At 43.1% G+C, this 22,593-nt stretch overlaps 1 protein-coding gene across 1 annotated transcript; it reads right to left on the reverse strand.

Moving 5' to 3' along the window:
• Positions 1 to 476: 476 nt before the first annotated feature.
• On the reverse strand, positions 477 to 19,033 carry LOC148542688 (palmitoyltransferase ZDHHC20-like). The gene is made up of 10 exons (XM_088467441.1): positions 18,916 to 19,033; positions 18,092 to 18,118; positions 10,788 to 10,882; positions 8,372 to 8,483; positions 7,527 to 7,596; positions 6,456 to 6,488; positions 6,246 to 6,366; positions 2,286 to 2,415; positions 1,023 to 1,137; positions 477 to 537 (listed from the first exon to the last, which is right to left on the reverse strand). Exons 1-10 carry the CDS (start codon positions 19,031 to 19,033, stop codon positions 477 to 479), a joined length of 882 nt encoding a protein of 293 aa, XP_088323567.1.
• Between the last annotated feature and the right edge of the window lie 3,560 nt (positions 19,034 to 22,593).

A 22,593-nucleotide genomic window follows, 5' to 3' on the forward strand; every position in this document is an offset into this window, starting at 1 on the left:
TGTGTATACCTTTCTTCTTTTTAGAGCCCTGCAGCCCACTCTGCTCTGGAAGATACCATCTCAGGCTGTCACAAATATGTCACTGCTGGGGCCCATCCTCTCCAATGAGTGACAGCCGAGACAGCACTATCCCTTGCCGCTTTGTTTCACTGCCAGATCGCCAGGTGGTTGAGCTTAGAATGACATAGGGGTGGAGCTTTGGGCTACATGGAGGTGGGGCTTTAGGCGGCCCATAGCCATCTCCCCAGGGGAGATGGAGTTCAATAAACCTACCACCTGAGTGGGGTGGGTGGGGTTGTGAATGGGTGATGTTTCAGGGGCCCAGGAGGTAAATGGTCAGGGCTTCAGAATGCTGTTGGTGCTGACAGGATTTTTCTTTTTCTGTCTGCACTGTAGTGGATTCTGTGGCCTACTATCATGGGGGGCCTTGCACTGCATCTTCACCTGCCCCATAATTAATCCGGCCCTGCCCAGTTTTACTCTGCATATTTCTCTGGATCGTAATGTTCAGTTGGCAGAGAATATCCGTCTCCCAGGCTGTAATAAAAGAGAGAGCAGTTCAGTTATTAGACAGAGCAGTTGTTAGATAAGAGTTATGATAATAATAAAGATAATTCAAATAGTACTCTATGTACTCTCTCCTCCCACCTGCCTACTCAGTGACAGATCCAGGGGATGGCGAGGGGAGGGGATCGATCAGAGTCCTGATTGCCCCCCTGGATCCATCACTGTGTCTACCTGGTCTCTTTCAGATAGGCAGAGGATCGTGAGGCAGCATTGATTTCAACATGTTTGAAGGTTATATAGCCAGATAGAGACATATTATTGATTATAATTTTCAGTGGCAAAATGCCTTTAAAAAACAGTAATGTTGGGAGACCTGAACTAACACAGTAGATTTAAAGCAGTGATGGCTGATCTAATCTTAGTACTACACATCCTATAGGCACATGCTGTTTATTAGGTCCCACATGTGTGCTGACATTTCAGATTACAATTTTATTTATACATTACCAGCTTACCTTGTATTTATAGGTAGCAGCCAATACATCTTCTGATGCCCAAATACTCTTTGAAAGTTCTCGTAACCAAGAGGAAGTCCATCTCTTGCAGAAGAGGCATCATTAAAGATCAGTTCTACATTGAGGACACAGAAAAAACATGGATAAGTCACAGATGTTTATGTGTAACCAAGCAGGTGTTTCTTTACATTCTCCAAATTGTGCTAGCAACCTATAGACTCTGACTGTGTTATACCTTTTTACTCATGAATGCCCCCAATAATGTAATCATACTGCAATTTCTCTCTATATAAGAAATAGACTAAGATCCTGAAGTACACAAATGTTCTCATCTGACAGTAAAACACATTTGAAGCTCATTATCTAAATGAGGGCCAGGGAAATCCAGTATAATAACCACGTATCCACACTTTTAGTGGCAATAACACACATGTTCCAGGCAGTAAACAGAGGCAGGGTAATAGCATCCTTCAGCAGGAGAAGGCCTGACATCTTCCTCCTGCTACACTGCAGTTGTCAGTAGAAGATGACCAGTGAGTGCAAGTTCAATAAATAAATGTTTATTTTTCTTGCATATTAGGTCAAATAAAAGAAGAGATAAAGGGCCTGATTCAGAGCTGAACGCTCTGACCAGAGCGCTCGCTCTGAATCAGGGCCCTCCTACCTGTTTTTGGAGCGTCCTCATGGACGCTCGCATACCTGTGGGTTACCACCCACAGCTTATGCGAGCGTCCATGATGATGGTCGCGATGGTCAAAGACCATTGCGACCATCGGGCTTGCGACGAGACCCTGCGGTAGGGTCTCGCTTCCGCAAGCCCAGGAGTGATTTTGGCTCTATCAGAGCCAAAGTCACTCCCACTGACATCATTACTGATGTCAGTGGGGCCGGACTCAGATGGTAGGCTCACCATCGACAGCACGCCCCCTTGGTGCGAGACCCCGAGCGACGTATTTCTCGTCGCTCGCCGGGTCTCGCGCATGCGCACGACGGAGCTCCCTCCGTCGTGCGCATGCGCATTCTCACAACATCGACCCGCTAGCGAGCGAACTTTGGGGGTCTGAATGACCCCCAAAGTTCCCTCGCCCACTTCCTACGATGAAACTACAGATGGTTATAGGGAGAACAAATTATTTCCTATTCTATGCGCCTTCCTCCTACAGGACGGTGCTACACTATCATCTCTGTCCCTCTAATGCTAATGGAGAAAACTACGCCATCATTTAACTATCTTTCCATAATTCTATGAGTGAGCTTCATTACCAATTGTCAGCCTGTTTCTCACTAAGAGACAGCAGTTAATGATGAAGAGCATCAACAATATGATGGACAATGCTGCAGATACATAGAACAGGCGACGGATGTTGAAAGATATTTCAGTGTTCTGTTCATCCTGCAAAGGGGAGAAAAAGAGCAGAGTGATTATTAAGACTTATGTTTGCCCAGTGGCAGGGTAAATGAGCATGTAGAAAATACATGTGCATTAAAGGTAGAGATGAGCAGTTCAGATTCTGTGGAATCCGAACCGCTCCGAACACTGGCGATCCGAATCCACCCGAGCCGCGACTCGGGTGTTCCCGCCTGACTTGGATCCCACTTCGAGGCCGAACATCATACTCCCAATGTCGGATTCTCGCGAGACTTGGATGATGTTCAGCCTCTATATATGGCGCCACGCTGCCGGGATTTTCGGCGCCATTTGTCACTCGGCACGCATGCTGCGCAGAGTTCGGCAAGGAAGTTGACTGTGTCCAGTCTCCAGACTAGTGGCTACTGGCTGTGCTGTTAAGTGACTGTAGGGGTAGTGTAGTAGTACAGTGTAAAGTGACTCCTTGGGCAGTGCAGTAGCCCTCTGTGTATACAAGCACTGTGACTCCTTGGGCAGTAGCCCTCTGTGTAAACAAGCACTGTGACTCCTTGGGCATAGACCTCTGTGTATACAAGCATTGTGACTCCTTGGGCAATAGCCCTCTGTGTATACAAGCACTGTGACTCCTTGGGCATAGACCTCTGTGTATACAAGCACTGTGACTCCTTGGGCAGTAGCCCTCTGTGTAAACAAGCACTGTGACTCCTTGGGCATAGACCTCTGTGGATACAAGCATTGTGACTCCTTGGGCAATAGCCCTCTGTGTGTCCATAACACACAAGTACTGTGACTCAGTAGTGAGTGGCAGTGAGTGGCAATGTTTCATAGATGTGCTTTAAACTGCGGTGTCTGTCGCTTAGGGCTCTATTTACTACAATCTGCATGTTGAATGCAGATTGTAGTGTGATATTATCGACTGAATTCGCATTGCGAATTCAGGCAATATCACAGGAATTTACTACAAATCCCTTGCAGGGACAGAGCTTGCGAGAAAGCTCTGTCCCTGCGAATCCCATCCGCACACTAGTCACGGTATTTTCACAAAAAAAAACGAGACAAAGTGCCCGCGCATGCGCCGACCGGCCGCCGCTGTTCCCCCCCGGTGCTAAGCCCCACCCCCGGCGCTAAGCCCCGCCCCAGCAATCACAGCAGGTTTGGCAAATCCCAATCCAAAGCCGGACGACAAATCAGAACCAAACCCAAATCCAGCAAAAATGGTCCGGCGCACATCCCTAATTAAAGGATATCTTTTTTTAATGTTTAACTGTCTAAAGGGCAGTCTGAAAATCCACAAAATATATATCTTAATCTACTTTCTCTAAAGAGTAGCCAACCTTTGTGTTACTATAATATGTAGGGGACTTCAGAAACAGGGAACTGAAAATCAGGTACTGTAGCCATAGGAACTAGATATTTGCTTTAATATTCTAGACTGTGCTAAAGAAATGACGGAATAACTGGCAGCTGTGGGCACCGCCTTGTTTTTTGATGTTATCTGTGGAATAGTTTTAGATGTTTCCCTGTGTGTATTAAAGAATTAAGGGCCTGATTCAGACAGTGGCGTAATGAGGGTGGGGCAACAGGGGCATGTGCCCTGGGTTCCAGTGCAGAGAGGGTGCCAGCACAGGGGCTATTGGTTCAGGGACAGACAGGGTTAGACTGAGGATGGAAGGCCCTTCTTCTTTAATATGTAAACTACGGGGGGAGCCAGGGAGCACTAAAGAAATCTGGATAGGGGAAGGGAAGCCGTGTGAAGGAACAGACAGGCAGAGGGAGGAGGGTGTATTATGGTAATTACACACTGGGGGAAAGGGGGGGTGATGAAGAGCATTTTAAAAACATTAAACAGCATATAGACGGGGTTGGAGGGAGTGGGGGTGCGTTACACAATAAGGGACATCAAGGAGGGGAGAGCATGTTTGAGAAGCTTGGTAAACATAATACAGACAAGGGGGATCACTGTAGGGAATATACAGATAAGGAGGGTCACTATAGGGAATATACAGACAAGGAGGGTCACTATAGGGCAGGGATGGGGAAACTCAGGCCCGGGGGCCGTATAAGGCCCGTGGAATCATTAGGTCTGGCCCTCTGAGCTTTTCTCTGCTAGCCTCATCTGGCTAGCAGGGTGCCTAGAATGGCATCCTGCAGCCAGAATCTATGCAGCAGTGCTGCCAGGAGCTGCCCTTACAGCTCCCCAGGGGATCCTCGGGATTCCCCAGGCATTGCTGTGATCACCGGCGATTGTGGCTCCGCCCCTGTGTGACATCACATGGAGGGAGTGTGGCCTACACCGGGCCCACAAAAAATTTAATATATATCAAAATGGCCCTCGGCAGAAAAAAGGTTCCCCACACCTGCTATAGGGAATATACAGACAAGGAGGGTCACTATATGGGATATACAGCCAAGGGTGGTCACTATAGGAAATAGACAGACAATGAGGGTCACTATAGGGAAAATACAGACAAGGAGGGTCACTATTGGGAAAATACAGACAAGAAGGGTCACTATAGGGAATATACAGACAAGGGTGGTCACTATAGGAAATATACAGACAAGGAGGGTCACTATAGGGGATATACAGTCAAGGAGGGTCACTATAGGCAATATACAGACAAGGAGGGTTAATATAGGGAATATACAGACAAGTGTGGTCACTATAGGAAATATACAGACAAGGAGGGTTACTATAGGGAATATTCAGACAAGGAGGGGCACTATAGTGAATATACAGACAAGGGTGATCACTATAGGGAATATACAGACAAAGGGGGTCACTATAGGGAATATACAGACAAGTAGGTCACTATACACAAATTGCAGATAAGAGGGTCCCTATAGGGAAAATACAGACAAGAGGAGTCAATATAGGGAAAATACAGACAAGAGGAGTCTCTATAGAGAAAATACAGATAAGAGGAGTCACTATAGGGAAATAATAAAAAAGAAGGGTCACTAGAGAAAGTTACAGACAAGGGGGTTATTATAGGGAATATACAGACAAGAGGTCACTATAGAGACAATACAGAAAAGGGAGACTCAATATAGGGAATATACAGACAAGAGGGTCACTATAGGGAAAATACAGATAAGGGGGTCACTATAGGGATAATACAGAAAAAGGGGGCTCAATATAGGGAATATACAGAGAAAAGGGTCACTCTAGAGAAAATACAGACAAGAGGGTCACTATAAGGTAAATGCAGACAAGGGGGTCACTAGAGTGAATATATAGACAAGGGGGTCACTATAAGGTAAATGCAGACAAGGGGGTCACTAGAGTGAATATATAGACAAGGGGGTCACTATAAGAAAATACAGAGAAAGAGGAGGTCAATATAAGAAAATACAGACAAGGAGGGTCACTATAAGGAAATACAGATGAGGGTCATTATACTCACTATAAATTTTATAGTGAGTGTCTAAGAGCTCAAATGGGGCTGCTGATGCTTATTTTCTATATTGACGGTGATACCATACCATTGGGAACACTATATATATTTTTATAGTTTTATTAGCACCTGAATTATTGTTTATTCAACATTTAGTGCTGTAGAAATCCCTATTATTGTGAATGTTGAATGCATTTCTCATCAATTCCTTTTTTCTACACTTTATACTTTACTATTTGTTGATTACCAGTATTGAAAGGCAAAACAATGATCAGCCAACATATCAGTATGGGAATTGTAGTTCACCAAGGTCCCTATAGACATCGCCACCAATGATGTGCTAACATGTAACACTGCAGGGGCAATGTGTCCAAGGATTTTTTTTTAAATGTTTAAAACCAGTAATGGTGAAACTCACATACATATACCTCACACAGGACAACAGAAAGACAATCTTACCTTCCAGGACAGAATGAAATATTGGAGAATTGTACCAGCAACGAAAGAGCAAGACAGCAAGGCGTACATTACCAGCAGCAGGAAGGATTTGTAATTGGAAAATCCAACACAGTTATTCAGCCTGTAATTAACACAAGACTTCTTTGTTAATCACAAAGCAATAAATATAAAACACATCAGACAAGTTGCAAGTCTCTAACCAGCACATACCCAAGGCAATGATGGTCCATCGTCAGTACACATCTGAAAGTAAAAAAAATACACAAAAATGTTAATTTACTAAAACAATCAGTTAGCAAAATGCAATATAGGATACTGCTATCCTACAAACTATAGAAAAAAATATTTGCAGTACCTCAGCCAGGGGCAAATCCAGGAGGGGGGCAGACGTTCAGTGTGATTGCTACCCCCAGCTCTGGCAGAGGAGACTGCTGCTGCTGCTCAGGGGCAGCAACCTCCCTGGTCCCATTACAGTGCAGCACTGCTGGCTGGGGAGAGAGGCTGCTGCTGCCAGGTAAGAGGGATGGGGGTGGCTCACATGACCCAGGTCATCACGACCCAGGATATGCCATTCACACTACAGGCGACCTGGGTCGATCCCAGAAATAACCCTGCTACCAAACAGGGTTGCTGACCCAGGACTGCGACCCAGGTCAGCCCCTTTCACACATAGGGCTCTATTCATTATGTTAATTATTGGGGTCCGAACCAATAATTAACATACAGCTTGACGCGAGCACTGGAGAGACATACAGCTTGACGCGAGTGGGGAGACAGCTGAACCAAAAATCAGCTGTCTCCACAAAGCGCTTCACTGCTCCTTTTAGACTGAAGGAGCCGGACAGGGGCGGATAGAACCGAAAGCATCCCACATTGTAACCTGGGACTCCTTCCCATAGATGGCAATGCTCCCACAGTCAAGCTCCAAAAATATTGTATTTTTTGAACTTGATGAATTCTGTCCCCATACTAGTGTATGGGGACAGCGGGCCATTCCGGGAGAGAAAGGTAAGCGGGAGATATCTGTGATATCCCCCTGCAATACCTTTTTGATGAATGGCCCGAAAAATTAATTTTTACAATTGCAGATGAAAATTTTCATTTTCACCTGCTTTTCTAGAAATTAAGTGATGATGAATAGACCCCATAGTTTACACCCCCGGGTCGGTTCACGTGCACTAGCAAAAACCTGGGTATTTAGGTTATGAGTGAAAAGGGTATAAGTTATGTGACTCTATACCAAGGACAAAATTGCAAATATGAAGCAATTTGTGGACTTACACATCACAGGCTGAACAATGGTGGCACCGGTCAGGCTTCAGCAGCTGGCATTTATCACAATATCTCATCACTATATAAAAAGAAAACAAAGGTTAATTAATAAAACCCAACAGTACAGTAGAGGAAGAGTTTTAATGATACAAATGTAAGTTCTCAGTCCTTAGCCTAATCCAGTGGTTCCCAACCCTTGTGCCGTGGCACCCTCCGGTGCCTCAGGGCAATTGCAGGGGTGCCTCGGGTTTATAGTCCAGTACCAAAGAAAATTATTTTTAGTCAATGTGAATGGCAAAACCAGCGCTAATGGCTACAAATCAACAAATATGTGGACAAATATAAGTGCAGCCCTGTCAATCGCCACATAACTGAACCTAAGGGTGACATATAATCACAATTTACTTCATTTAAGTTTGCTGAATTTCTCAATAAGAAACTTTTGGCCCAGGGGTGCCTTGGAAATAATGCTGATACTCTAGGGCGACGTGATTCCAAAAAGTTTGGGAACCACTGGCCTAATCTAAACTTCACTCACACTGAATGAACAATTCTCTCCTGCCCACTACTGCTGGGCGCTATATAACACAGCAGCACATCAGGCAATGAGAGAGCCGAGACTACTGCTGCTTAGTGGCAACAGCCTCCCTGGACCCTCCCAAGAGGGCTGGGAAGGGAGACTGCTGCCACTGAGCAGCAGCAGTCTCTGATCTCTCCCTTCCTAATGTGTAGTGGGTAGGAGAGAAGTCTTGTGAAGTGGGGACGATTGCCCTGATCACCCCCCCGATCCACCCCTGCAGACACGTCTCACCATGAGATAACCTCTTCCCTTCTTAGTTTTCCACCTTTTGTACCTGATATTGTATTGATGGGCAAGCGATTAGCAGCTGCCCAGAGAATAAGCTGCTTGTCTTCTTGCGTCTGCTTCTCCTTGTACAACTCCTTGTCAGACTCCGATAAATAAAACTAAGGTAAAGCACAGACACAGGATAGCATTAGGATGGCGACTACTGTGTGATCAATGTGTTTGATAAATGATAGAAACCGATTGGTTGGTACTTTATCTCTCTTCACTTAATCTCTCATGAAGATTTGATAAATCTCCACCTTTGTGAGAAATATAACGTCTGCAACATCACTGATTTCTGGCATTTTTTTGTAGCAGGATTTAAAGCAGTGATTTTATTAAGGATAAAATATCTTATTAAGGATAAAATATCCCCCTTTAAATCTTATGACGAAAAATGCCTAAAGACAGCGATGTGCACAAATCCCAGTTTATTACACTTCCCTCTCTAAGTTTATTTTTATTTCACATGAGGATTTCTGTACGTAAGAAGTCTTGCAGAGGTTGCCAGCCAAGAAGACTTTCATGCCCCTCTTGCATTATTTTTCCCCTATAAGGGTCACTGGAGTCAAAATATAGAACTTTTAGGGGTATATTTACTAAAGGTCGATTTTAATCGATTAACATAGATGTTTTGTTTCTGAAGCTAAATCACACATTTGCTAATGCTTAAAAAAGTAAAGGTTAGTAAATGTGTGATTAAGACCCAGAAACCCAACATCGATTTTGATGAATTATAAATCGATTAAAATCGACCTTTAGTAAATATACCTCTTGTGTTTTAATGATATTACCAGGGATAGTGCAATACATGTAAGCAGCTCTCAAAATGGAAAACATTATTTCCAATGATCCTGTACCCAGTCAAATATTTAATCGTGTTCTGGATCAGTTGAGTTACTATTTTGGACACTATTTATTCAATCTATGCTGCAAATATTTATCAAGAAATATTTGCAGCATATTCCCTGAAAAGATCTGTTTTTGGGGTGGGGGGATATCCACAAATACTAAGTACTCCCCAGATACACTAAGGACATACTGTACTTGCCTACGTATTATTCTTCCTCCCTGGGAGTAGAAGCAGGTGGGCGGTGATGGGAGGGAGGGCATTTTGCATCATTAAGCCCGCCCCTTACAGTAAATTGCTGCAAATAATGCATATTTAAATAGGGGGTGTGGCCAGATTAGGAGATTCTTGTAGAATCTCGTCATTAAGCTCCGCTCCTACTCATGGACCCGCCGATCTCCATGCCTACTATTCCAGAGGTACGGGAGGTTACCTGAAAAATCGTGAGCCTCCCGCGACTTCCGGGAGCGTAGGCAAGTATGACTAAGGAGGGATCATAGCAGATTTCTCTGATATCTAGTCTCTCCACTTCCGACAGCATCCGCAACCCCCATAGGTGTCTATGGAGGATGTGATAGATGTCAGGAATCCTTCCAGAGCTTGGCCCCCACAGTTTACGCCATATGAAGTTGGCATTGTGCTGCTGTAAAAATAGAGAGACTGGCGCTCAATAGCTAATATACTATAAAAATAGATAAATAAATAAAAATGAATAGATGAGAAGCGGATGTCTAAATAGACAATATACACATTTATTGTAAACAATTAATACATGTGGAAAAAATATATGATAAAAACCTCTAGTTAGAAGCTGGAGCTCTAATATCCAGCGAAACACGTTAAGCCATTTCAACAGTCACTCTATGGACATTGGGATTTCTTCTAATTGCGGATCCAGAGGGTTCTGTACTTCATTAGTAGCCACCATCCCCCCCATACCATGCAGTGCCCCCAGTAGCACCCCCTTACACAAACACACACAATGCCATGAACGTGACCGTCCGCTCCTCTCTGCACCTGCAGCGGGGGGAGCCAGAAGACGGAGCTCATGACTGAGCTCCAGCCGGCTCCCTCCTTTTACGCAGCAGCCAATGAGAGTCTGTCTGACTCTCATTGGCTGCTATAACAAACACACTGCCGCCAGCGCGGCAGCGTGTTTGTTACAGTGTAGGGCAGACCGCTCTAACTGCGTTCTGCCATACACTTGTGGAGCCCTGATGTCGGATTCTCTCTCCAGGATCCCACGTCAGGAGGCTGCTGCTCGGCCTCGAAGGGGGATCCGAGTCAGGTGGGGAACACCTGAACAGCATTCGGGTGGACCCAGATCCCCTATGTTTGGAGCGGTTTGGATTCTGTGGAACCGCTCATCCCTAGTTAGGAAACAGAGTGAAAAGTGATAAGGTGCCAGCCAATCAGCTCCCAACTGTCATTTTTCAAACACAGCCTGTGAGATGGCAGTTACCTTATCACTTTTCACTCTGTCACCTAACACTGTTTAGTAAATAGACCCCTTGGTGTTGTAGTAGATACAGGTATGAAACACAATAAATTAATATTGTACATTGATATTTACCTCTTTGGGTGGTTTTGCTGGTCTTGAACGTACCGTTGTCCAATAGGACCACAGAGAGATTATCAAAAGCAGGTGAAAAAACACCAAGCAGATAACTAGAACAGTAAAACCAAAGTTAGTAAAACACAACTCATCACAATCAAACAAACTAACATGGCCTAAAAAACTGCAACCCTTCAGCTGTTATAAGACTGTGGGGTCTATTTACTAAGCTATGTTAGGAGATAAAGTGAACGGATATAAGGTAACAGCCAATCAGCTACTAGCTGCCATTTTTCAAACACAGCCTGTGACATGGCAGTTAGGAGCTGATTGGCTGGTACCTTATCACCGTTCACTTTATCTCCTAACACTGTTTAGTAAATAGACCCCTATAAGTTCCATCATTCCTCCAGCTTTATAGTTACACCAAGACCAAGAGAGCTACCTCTGCTCAACTTATTACAAGTTTAACTCACTTTCCCCCATAACAACTTTTGCCACCCATTGCTGCTGACTCCAATGCTTTCCCACCTTGCTGGGACCTCTATGTTAGCACCACAACACAATCAGCTCTGCATTTTACTTGGGTGTCCTTCATTCTGCCTATCATTTCTCTAATGCATTCTACAAAATCATAGACAGAATCTGATTGGTTATTATGGGCACCACCTCCACTTCTCTGGTTTAGAAGCTTTAGTGAATCTACCCCCTGGAATCATAGGTATAGAACACAGCTTTGTTTTTTATCAAATCGTATTTCCTTTTTCCTCTTCATATTTTTTACTATTTTTATATAATTTCACTAAGCTTAAATCATTGAAAAACACCCCAGTTTTTGTGGGTATTATACAAGGCTTATATACAGGGTTTGCGCTTCCATTAGGCGGCTGCTAGAGGATGCCGGGATCTGAGGGGGTGGCCCACTGAGGCTGCCTGGGAGAAATATGGGGTGTGATATAAAAGATCGGCAGTGTCTAAATTAGGGGTGAGCGGGTTCGGATTTCTGAAATCTGAACCCCCCCGAGCCCCCCCGATCCGAGTCAGGCTCAACTTTTCCCACCTGACTCGGATCTGAAATCGAGGCAAAACGTCATCATCCCGCCTTCCGGGTCTCGCGGGTTTTGGATCCTAAATAAGTATACCCGCGTCGGCGCCATTTTCTCACTCGACTGTGGACAGTGAAGAGGGAGGGTGGGAGTTAGGGCTGGCTGGGCTGTGTAGTGTAGTGTTGTAGTGCAGTGTAGTGTTGTGCTGTGCTGCGCTGTGCTGCTGTTGTCCATAGGGGCTGGCTGGACTGTGTTGTGCAGTCAGTTGTCCATAGGGGCTGTGTCCACTCCAAATTCCTGTGCAGTGTCCCAGTCCTAAAGGGGTGCTGTAGTGTTGTCCAGGGGGTGCTCTGTCCATCATGGGTGCTCCCCCCAAGTGCTAAAAAAAAAATATTTTTTCTGTGTTTGTGAATTGTGTGCACTGTGGCTGCACGTGCATCAACAAAGGAGCAGCGCCAAGTGTACGCCTGTGTCCCATAAGTAAAAGGCCGGATGGCTTGTCCGTTAAAGGGTGCTGTAACCCCCAAAGGGCACTCCAAACAAATTATATAAAAATATATTTTTTTTTTGTGTTTGTGAATTGTGTGTGCAGTAGCCGCACGTGCATCAACAAAGTAGTGCCAAGCGTGCACCTGTGTCCCATAAATAAAGGGCCGTCTGGATTGATCGCTAAAGGGTGCTGTAACCCCCAAAGGGCACTCCAAACAAAATAAAAAATGTTTTTCTGTGTTTGTGAATTGTGTGCACTGTGGCTGCACGTGCATCAACGAAGGAGCAGTGCCAAGCGTGCGCCTGTGTCCCATAAGTAAAAGGTCGGCTGGCTTGTCCGTTAAAGGGTGCTGTAACCCCCAAAGGGCACTCCAAACAAAATAAAAAAATATATTTTTTTGTGTTTGTGAATTGTGTGCGCAGTAGCCGCACGTGCATCAACAAAGTAGTGCCAAGCGTGCACCTGTGTCCCATAAATAAAGGGCCATCTGGATTGATCGCTAAAGGGTGCTGTAACCCCCAAAGGGCACTCCAAACAAAATAAAAAATGTTTTTCTGTGTTTGTGAATTGTGTGCACTGTGGCTGCACGTGCATCAACGAAGGAGCAGTGCCAAGCGTGCGCCTGTGTCCCATAAGTAAAAGGTCGGCTGGCTTGTCCGTTAAAGGGTGCTGTAACCCCCAAAGGGCATTCCAAACAAAATAAAAAAATATATTTTTTTGTATTGTGAATTGTGTGCGCAGTAGCCGCACATGCATCAACAAAGTAGTGCCAAGCGTGCGCCTGTGTCATAAGTAAAGGGCCAGCTGGCTTGACCGTTAAAGGGTGCTGTAACCCCCAAAGTACACTCCAAACAAAATAAAAAAATATTTTCTGTGTTTGTGAATTGTGTGCGCAGTAGCCGCACGTGCATCAACAAAGTAGTGCCAAGTGTGCGCCTGTGTCATAAGTAAAGGGCCGGCTGGATTGACCGCTAAAGGGTGCTGTAACCCCCAAAGGGCACTCCAAACAAAATAAAAAAATATATTTTTTTGTGTTTGTGAATTGTGTGCGCAGTAGCCGCACGTGCATCAACAAAGTAGTGCCAAGCGTGCGCCTGTGTCCCATAAATAAAGGGCCGGCTGGATTGACCGCTAAAGGGTGCTGTAACCCCCAAAGGGCACTCCAAACAAAATAAAAAAATATTTTCTGTGTTTGTGAATTGTGTGCACTGTAGCCGCACGTGCATCAACAAAGTAGCAGCGCCAAGCGTGCGCCTGTGTCCCATAAGTAAAGAGCCGACTCATTTCTTAAAGGGTGGTGTAACCCACAAAGTGCACTACTCTCCAGCAAAAATAAAAAAATATTTTCTGTGTTTGTGTGCGCCTTAGCCGCACGTATATATCAATATAACATAAATGGAGGACCAAACTTTCTCCGATAAAAATAAAATAGGGAAAGATCAAGAACCACTTCCTCCTAGTGCTGTTGCTGCTGCTGGGAGTTGTTCATCATCCCAGAGAGGAAGTAGGAACACCACTACTTTTACTAAACAATTGACCCTCCAACAGTCCTTAGCGAGGAAGATGAAGTACGACAGCAGTCATCCTGAAGCAAAACGTATAACTGAGGCCTTGACTGCTATGTTGGTGTTAGACATGCGTCCGGTATCCGCCATTAGTGCAGTGGGATTTAGACAATTGATGGAGGTAGTGTGTCCCCGGTTCCAAATCCCGTCTAGATTCCACCTGCATCCTCAAAGCAGCAGCGACAAGCGTGCGTCTGTCTGTTAAAGGGTGATGTAACCCTCAAAGTGCGCTCCACAAACAATAAAAAAATTCTTCTTTTTTTCTGTCTTTGTGAATTGTGTGGGCTGTAGCAGCACTTGCATCCTCAAAGCAGCAGCAACAAGCGTGCATCTGTCTGTTAAAGGGTGGTGTAACCCTCAAAGTGCTCCAAGAAATAAAAAACTTTTTTTTTTATGTGTTTGTGACTTGTGTGCGATGTAGCCACACGTGCATCAACACAGTAGCAGCGCCAAGCGTGCACCTGTGTCATAAGTCAAGGGCCGGTTTGGACATCTGGTCCGGACTGAAGGACGTGCCAACAATTTCTGACAAGTCTTCTGTCACTGCATATGATACTGTCCTCAAAGCAGCAGCGACAAGCGTGCGTCTGTCTGTTAAAGGATTACATCGGTGACAGCATCCAAGTAGGCATGTCAAACATTCCGTACATGTACTGGCAGGAAAAAGAGGCAATTTGGAGGCCCCTGTACAAACTGGCTCTATTTTACCTGAGTTGCCCCCCTCCAGTGTGCACTCCGAAAGAGTGTTTAGTGCAGCCGGGAACCTTGTCAGCAAAAGGCGTAGGAGGTTGCTTCCACAAAATGTGGAGAAGATGATGTTCATAAAAATGAATTATCAACTTTTCGAGGGAGACCAGCCTCCAGAACGTACAGAGGGACCTGTGGTGGTGGATTCCAGCGGGGACGAATTAATACTCTGTGAGGATGAGGATGTACACAACACTGAAGAGGGTGAGGAATCGGTGAATGAGGAGGATGAGGACGACATCTTGCCTCCGTAGAGCCAGTTTGTGCAGGGCCAGATTAATTGCCTGCTTGTTTTGTGGGGGCCCAAATGAACCAATCATTTCAGCCACAGTCGTGTGGCAGACCCTGGCGCTGAAATGATTGGTTTGTTAAAGTGTGCATGTCCTGTTTATACAACATAAGGGTGGGTGGGAGGGCCCAAGGACAATTCCATCTTGCACCTCTTTTTTTTCTTTGCATTATGTACTGTTTGGGGCCTAGTTTTTCAAACTGCCATCCTGTCTGCCACTGCAGTGTCACTCCTAGATGGGCCACGTGTTTGTGCCGCCCACTCGTGTCGCTTAGCATAGTCATCCATCTACCTCGGTGCAACCTTTTGGACATAAAAACACTATTGTGAGGTGTGAGGTGTTCAGAATAGACTGGAAATTAGTGGAAATTAAGGTTTTTGAGGTTAATAATAGCATAGGAGCAGAAAAATCAACACATTCTGTGATTTTAGCTGTTTTTATGCTTTTTTTAAAAAAAATACAGATCCAAAACACAAAACCCAGAACCCAAAACACTGAAGGGTGGTTTTGGCAAAACCAATCCAGATCCAAAACACGAAGAAAGATCAAAAACCAAAACACAAAACACGAAAAGTGGCCGGTGCACACCCCTAGTCTAAATAGACAGTCAAATGGTCTACAGGTCAAAAAGTTGACACACAAATGATGGTAAACACTAAAAAAGTTCATATATATATATATTTATTAACCCTAATCCTCACCCTAACCCCCCCTTAGTGCCTAAACATAACCCTCCCCTTTTGTGCCTAAACCTAACCATCTCCTTCCGCGGCCTATCCCTAACCTTCCACCAAGTGCCTAACCCTAAACCCAATCCTAACCCTAGCCCTAAAAATCATGAAAATTCATGAAAAACCATGTGTCAACCTATTCTGTGTCAACCATTTCTGTGTCGACCCTTTGAAGCCCATGTATTTCCAACACTCTGGTCCTGATTCTGTGTCGGATGCATCCACGGCCTGTATGCCAGCTTGCTGCAGCAGCCTCTTTACTGCCTTATGCTAACGAGAGTATCTGCCAGAGGTGTCTTGTGACACCCGGTGCGCACCTCATAACTCCCCTTGTGTGCAAGAGCTGTGTGCGTATGAAAAGGGTGTGTGGCCTAACATAAGTGGGCATGGCCTATCAGGAAATCCCTATTGCATTACTCCAGGGGTGTGCCCAGCATCCTTGGAGATGATAGGCTGCCCCTGGAGACTAGTACCTGCACTGTCGGCTCCTCCTCTGTGACAGGTGCCGAGTGCTGCAGGAAAATGTCACACTGCTGCACCCTGCTCCTGTCACTGAGAAGGAGCCGGCATTTTGGTATCACCCTCTTCGAGGGTGAAAACAGGGTGTGGCCTGCACCCCCATAGGGACGCCACTGTCTATGACAGTATCACTCCATCTTCAGGCGTATGCATCATTCTGCCCACTGTCATCATTAGTATGCAGACTTTCACTGACCTCTTGATAAGTGCATAACATCCATCTGAGACAGGTGTCACATCTCAATCTGCACCTCACCAACGTGCCCGGACATCTGCCTACACGCCGGCAACACTCCCATGCCACTCCCATGAGATGGGTCGGTTGTGTGCGATGAATGATAGCCACCCAATTGCCGCCCAGAAATGCCCATTTCATGCAAAGAGAGATCCATCAACTGACGGATCAATCCGTCCGAACTTTCAACCTCTGTCCGTGTGTGTATGTGTGGTCGGAGCCTGCGCAGTTTGCAGATATCTGTGTCCGCATTTGGACTAGCCTCTGACTCACAATCAGCCCAAATGCTGCTCTATATATCTGTTTTATATTTAGGGCTCCTTCTCCACATCTTCTAACTATAACAAGTGCTACCTCAAAAAGACTGATACACTCCATTGCATTGCCGCTGAGCAATAGCAGCATTAAGGGAACCCCCATCAGGGAGAAATAAATAGTGTATTAGCCTAATTTTTCTTGGGACTTTTTTTATTCTTCTTCTTCTTCTTCTCATTATTATTATTATTATTATTATTATTATTATTATTATTATTATTATTATGATACTAGTCCCTGAGAAGAAATAATTAGCAATTGGATGAGGGGGTTCTGTAAAATTACCATAAATACATAAAATAACAGCAAAATGTAAAAGGTAGAGATCAGATAGGTGCTGTCGAAAAGCTAAAAAGAGGACAATATAAGGTAATCAATCCATGTTCAAAGAAATATCATAATAGTAAATTAAATGACTGTAAATTCTTGCAATGAAATCCAAATCGGTTCAATTTGTGCATATATACAGAAGAAATAAAAAATAAAATTATCAGCAAAGCAACATTTCAATTTGCAGTAGATGCAATCCAGGGTGGCAAAAAAGCTTCTCAATTCCACAGCATACTGCCCCTACCATCTCCTGATCCCCTTAGTCCCTTAAATACAGCACCTATCCTGATGCATCCCTATTTACTATGCCCTTTCACCTCTCTCTATCCCCTGCGTAACAATAATAACTACAGATGTAACCGCGTACATTATTGCCGTGATGTGTGCATACGGGCACATGCATCGCGGCATAGCGCAGCATTCGCCGGGCTGTGACTAGGCGCGACCGGCGTTCTCCCCATTGTAGCCTGTGGCCATAGATGTAGGCACACTAGTCACGCCATCCATGCCGCGATGCAAGCTGGCATAGCGCAGCGTTTGCCAGGCCGCGACTAGGCGCAGTCGGCGTTCTCCCCATTGTTGTCTGCGGCCATAGACGCGGGAACACTAGCTGCGCCATCCATGCCGCGATGCGCTCTCTTCGCGGCATAGATGAGCATGGCTATATCTGTACTATCCCCCCTAAGCACTTATTTATTTATTAACAGTTTCTTATATAGCGCAACATATTCCGTTGCGCTTCACAATTGGAGCACTTGTCCTCCCTTTAAACCTATTCCACTGTCTGTTATCTGTTGATGTTTGTATACAAGTTTTTGTTTTGTTTACTTAGCCATTAATAAGTCATAGACACTTTTATTTTTTTCCCCCATATAAGGGCAAAAAAACTTCCCTTTTTGTTGTTAGCCACTGTTTTACACAATAAATACTGTAGCATCATTCTGTCTTAAGTAACTTTGTAAATAATTAAAAAAAAAGAAAAAATACTTTCTAAAAAATTCTCAATTAAAAACACTGGCTGCTATAGATAAATAATAGTTATTTAAGAACTTACCTCTTTCAGTGTCTGATTGTATTGTTTCTGCAGTAAAAGGAAGATAAAAAATAAATTTGCTTACATTACTGTTTGCTGTTTTTGAAAGGTTTCTTTAGAATTAAAAAATACGGATTCATTTTCTATAGCTCATATAAAAATATATTTGGAACTAGTATGAGACTCAATATTTGAAGGAGAATTTGAATTGGGTTCTACATGCTTCTTTCTATTTAAAGGGCTGAAAACATTAAACTGCACCAATCCTGTCTGCATCTTTTACTAAATATATTGCTTTTCTTTCTAGCTTTCCAGTGTATATAATATCATCTTGCATAATATCTGATGCAATCTATAGCACCTGTACTTGTGAACACATGAAAAATAGGCAACGCACTGTTATGAAAATCCTACTTGGTGTATTTTTCAACTGATTTTCATACAGTTACTAATTAATATAATGTCACACAGAAGTGCCCCAGTTTATATTATGTCATACAGTACCTAAATAATATAATGTCACACAGAAGTGCCCCAGTTTATATTATATCACACAGAAGTGCCCCAGTTTATATTATATTATACAGTACCTAAATAATATAATGTCACACAGAAGTGCCCCAGTTTATATTATGTCATACAGAAGTGCCCCAGTTTATATTATGTCATACATATATATATATATATATATATATATATATATATACATATATACACATGTATACACATGTACATGTATATGTAACACAGAAGATTGGTACAATCACACAAGACCTGATGTGCATTCCCCTCCTGGGTGACAGGGCATTTGTTAGTTTAGGGTCAGCAGAAAGTACAGTACTCACCAATACATAGCTCAGACACATACACGTGGTAGCCCCAGCACACTCCCAGTGTAACGAGGACCACTGGCATCCAAAGGACCACTTGCTTGCAGCACCACTGCACACGAGACAGCTCCATGAGCCTGTAACTGCTGGTACTAAGACTAAGCAGCTACTGTCACTCTCTGGTGGTGTAACTAGGAGATAGATGATCCGCTCTCACACCCACACTGTGATGTCACAAAGGGACATGGGCAGCAGGGGCATGTGTTTGTAGCATGTGCCAGGTCTGGGAAGCGATGGGAGCTTTGCTCTACACAGAATACAGGGCATCCTGCTTTACAGATCTTCTGGGCATCTAAACTGTCTAAAAAGTTACCTGTCAGTTGGCAGCCTCAAACCATTTTTATAAATGGACAAGCACCAGCCACCTTAGGGCCAACCCCTCAGCCAACCTTCCCTCCAATTAATAGAGGACTCTTAATAAATAGACCTTAAAATATAATATAAACACATGCATGCATACATAGTATCATTATATAATGCTGTGGGTTTCTTTTTATACAAATAATATTGATACTATACTGTATATATATTTATATATATTTATACTTACTAATGACCGGCAATACACTTATTAAATGAAATATATATATATATATGTATATATATATATACAGTATATGTGTGATATATAAATATATATATATGTATATATTTATATATATATATATATATATATATATATATATATATATACAGTATATATATGTATGGGTTGGGTGACAGTCTCACCGTACCCCTAACCCTAACTCTCCCTCCCCGATGCCTAACCCTAACCTCCTCCCAAGTTCTTAAACCTAACCCTGCCTCCCCTGTGCCTAAACCTAACCTCCCCCCGAGAGTCTAAACCTAACCTCCACCTCCCCGCAACCTACACCTAACCCCCTCTAACACCCAATACTTACTTTTGGGATGCGAGTGGCCGGGATTCTGGTGCCGGGATCCCGACGCTGTCAAGATTTCAGCCTGGTATTTCGGCTGGTGGCATCCCACACGCCGGGATGCTGACTACATCCCATACTGTATATATACCCAATTACATATGTATGTATGTATATATATATATAATTATATATATATATATACACACAAAAAGCACTAATCCACGGCACTCACCATTCCTAGATTTGGGGTGCAACATGGCATGTGACTACATTGTTTAAATAGAAATCACAGGGGCTCTGCACTCACCATAGTAACAATAATAATAATTAGAATATAAGATAAAGACAGACTATGTTAAGAAAGATGAATTATTTGTCCCATTTGTAACTACTTTCAATAACAAAGAGAAGGAAATTAGGACCATATTAAAGAAACATTGGAGTGTGTTGACATTAGATCCAATTATAGGGAAGGCTTTGCCTGCTTACCCACAAGTTATTTTAAAAAAAGCAAGATCTTTAAAAAATATGTTAGCCCCTAGTGCTCTCCCTAAAGATACTGCAACAAGTGAGAAAGAACGCTTTAAAGGTTTTTATCCCTGTAATCACTGTAAGGTCTGTCAATTCTGTAGTAAAGAAAGGAGATTTTTTAGTGATTCTAATGAGACTAATAAATTTGCTATTCAGAGTCTAATGAATTGTCAGACAACACATGTTGTCTATTTACTAGAATATAAAGGTTGTAAGAAAAAATATGTGGGTAACACGAAACGTCTAATAGAATTACGTGTGTTAGAGCACATGAGAAATATTTTAAATCGAGTTAAAAATCATAGTGTTCCCAGACATTTTGCTGAATGTCAAAATTCTTCAGTAAACAACCTGTCTTATAAAGCAATTGAACATGTCATTCCTGATGAAAGAGGGGGGATATTCTTAAGAAATTAGCGAGACGGGAGACATTCTGGATTCACAAGTTGAATACTATGATTCCTTTCGGTTTAAACGAGAGTTATGACCTGGTTCCTTTTTTGACAGACTAAAGGTGCATACACACTAGACGATATGCTCCCTGAGCGATATCGTCTAGTGTGTCCCCGGCAGGCTGTGCTCAATATCGTTCATGACATTGAGCACAGCCGCTGAACGATATCATTAGCGATATCGTTCAGCGCCGGGCTCTCTCCCCCATTCCCTGACATGCAGCAACCTGACGAGGTCGTCAGGTTGGCCTGCATGTCAGCCCGATGAACAAGGATGACGAACGACCCGCGGGAACACGTGTCGTCGTCATCGTTCATCTTTTTTGTGTTAAAAATGGACGATAAAGTGGACGACTGAACGATAACGATATCGTTATCGTTCAGTCGTCCACTTTAATCGCCCAGTGTGTACGCACCATAAGTGGCCTGAGAAGTACTGTCAGATTTGGTTAGGACGTTGTTGAATCCGTGGATTCCGTCTTGAACCTTAATTGATGGCAGTGCTAGATGGTCAGGTACTGTATTAGATGTGTTAGGCATTTTATATATTAAATGTAATAATAAAAAAAAATGCTTCCTTGAATTATAGTTCCCTGTTTCTTATTCCTATCAAAATGCTGGGAAGCAGGATATCACACTAGAATATGACTATAATAGAGAATAAGATTTGGTGGCGTAGAGGCTGCCATGTGTAATGTTGTTAAAAAGATTTACATTGAAATGAAATAGGCAGCTGTAACCTTATTCTTTCTTGTTTTTCAGCTTATTCTAGCTTTGATGTATCAAGTTCTCTCTACTTCTAAAAGAAATGGCAACATTGTTTTTAAATTTAAATAGTGAATTTTATAAAATGATACTTATATTTGTAATTCTGTATTTATTTATTTATTTTTTTCTTGAGTTAACCGATTGTATGAAATGTGAAAAATATTGGTCAGAATGATATATTATTTATCTGTGTGTTATATGTGATGTTAGTCTGTGATATGTTTATGATTCAGATATGCAACAAGCAGAGGTTAATCAGGAAATAGAAATGGTTAAATGGTTAATTAAGCCGGTGATAAAAACGATCCGGACCACTGGTTCTGGACACGCCTACTGACGAAGTCCCATCAAGGTTTAAAGCCACAGCAACTTTGCTTTTAAATGTGAGACAGTTACCAAGCACACCTGTTGCAAAGCACCTAGGAAAACAGCTGACACAAGTTAGATAACTAGTTAAAAGGGGTGCATGAGAAAATGTGATCACAAAAATTATTAATTATTAAAATGAATCATAATAAACAAAAAGCACTAATCCATTGCACTCACCATTCCTAGATTTGGGGTGCAACATAGTATGTGACCACATTGTTTAAATAGAAATCACAGGGGCTGTGAGCATTAAACCTTGATAGCATACCCTGAGTTTAACACTAATGTGATGGCTATGTCCATGTTATAATTCTGAGCAATAGAGTAGGGACTTGCAGTAAAGTGGGGTCCCGTGAAGGGGACTACAAGCTTAAATGCATTGATCAATTCATGAACCAAAACCCCACTGTTTATTATGCTTATTATTATTATTGTTCTTGGGACATTGACAGAATTTTCATATTTTGGCCTCTATTCACCACCACAATGACTTTGAAATGAAACAAACAAGATGTGATTTAACTGCAGACTTTCAGATTTAATTTGAGGGTAATTACATCCAAATCAGGTGAACGGTGTAGGAATTACAATGGTTTCTCTATGTGCCTCCCATTTTTTAAGGGGCCAAAAGT

The sequence above is a fragment of the Taudactylus pleione genome, unplaced genomic scaffold (genome assembly GCF_031769625.1).
Source record: "Taudactylus pleione unplaced genomic scaffold, aTauple2 ptg000010l, whole genome shotgun sequence".
NCBI lineage: Eukaryota > Metazoa > Chordata > Amphibia > Anura > Myobatrachidae > Taudactylus > Taudactylus pleione.

Coding starts and splice junctions, on each gene's coding strand:
- LOC148542688 (XM_088467441.1), bottom strand. CDS start 19,033: ATGGAGCTGTCTCGTGTGCAGTGGTGCTGCAAGCAAGTGGTCCTTTGG. Junction 18,119..18,915: donor TGTGTCTGAGCTATGTATTG/GTGAGTACTGTA, acceptor CTTTTACTGCAG/AAACAATACAATCAGACACT. Junction 6,367..6,455: donor ATGGACCATCATTGCCTTGG/GTATGTGCTGGT, acceptor TGTTAATTACAG/GCTGAATAACTGTGTTGGAT.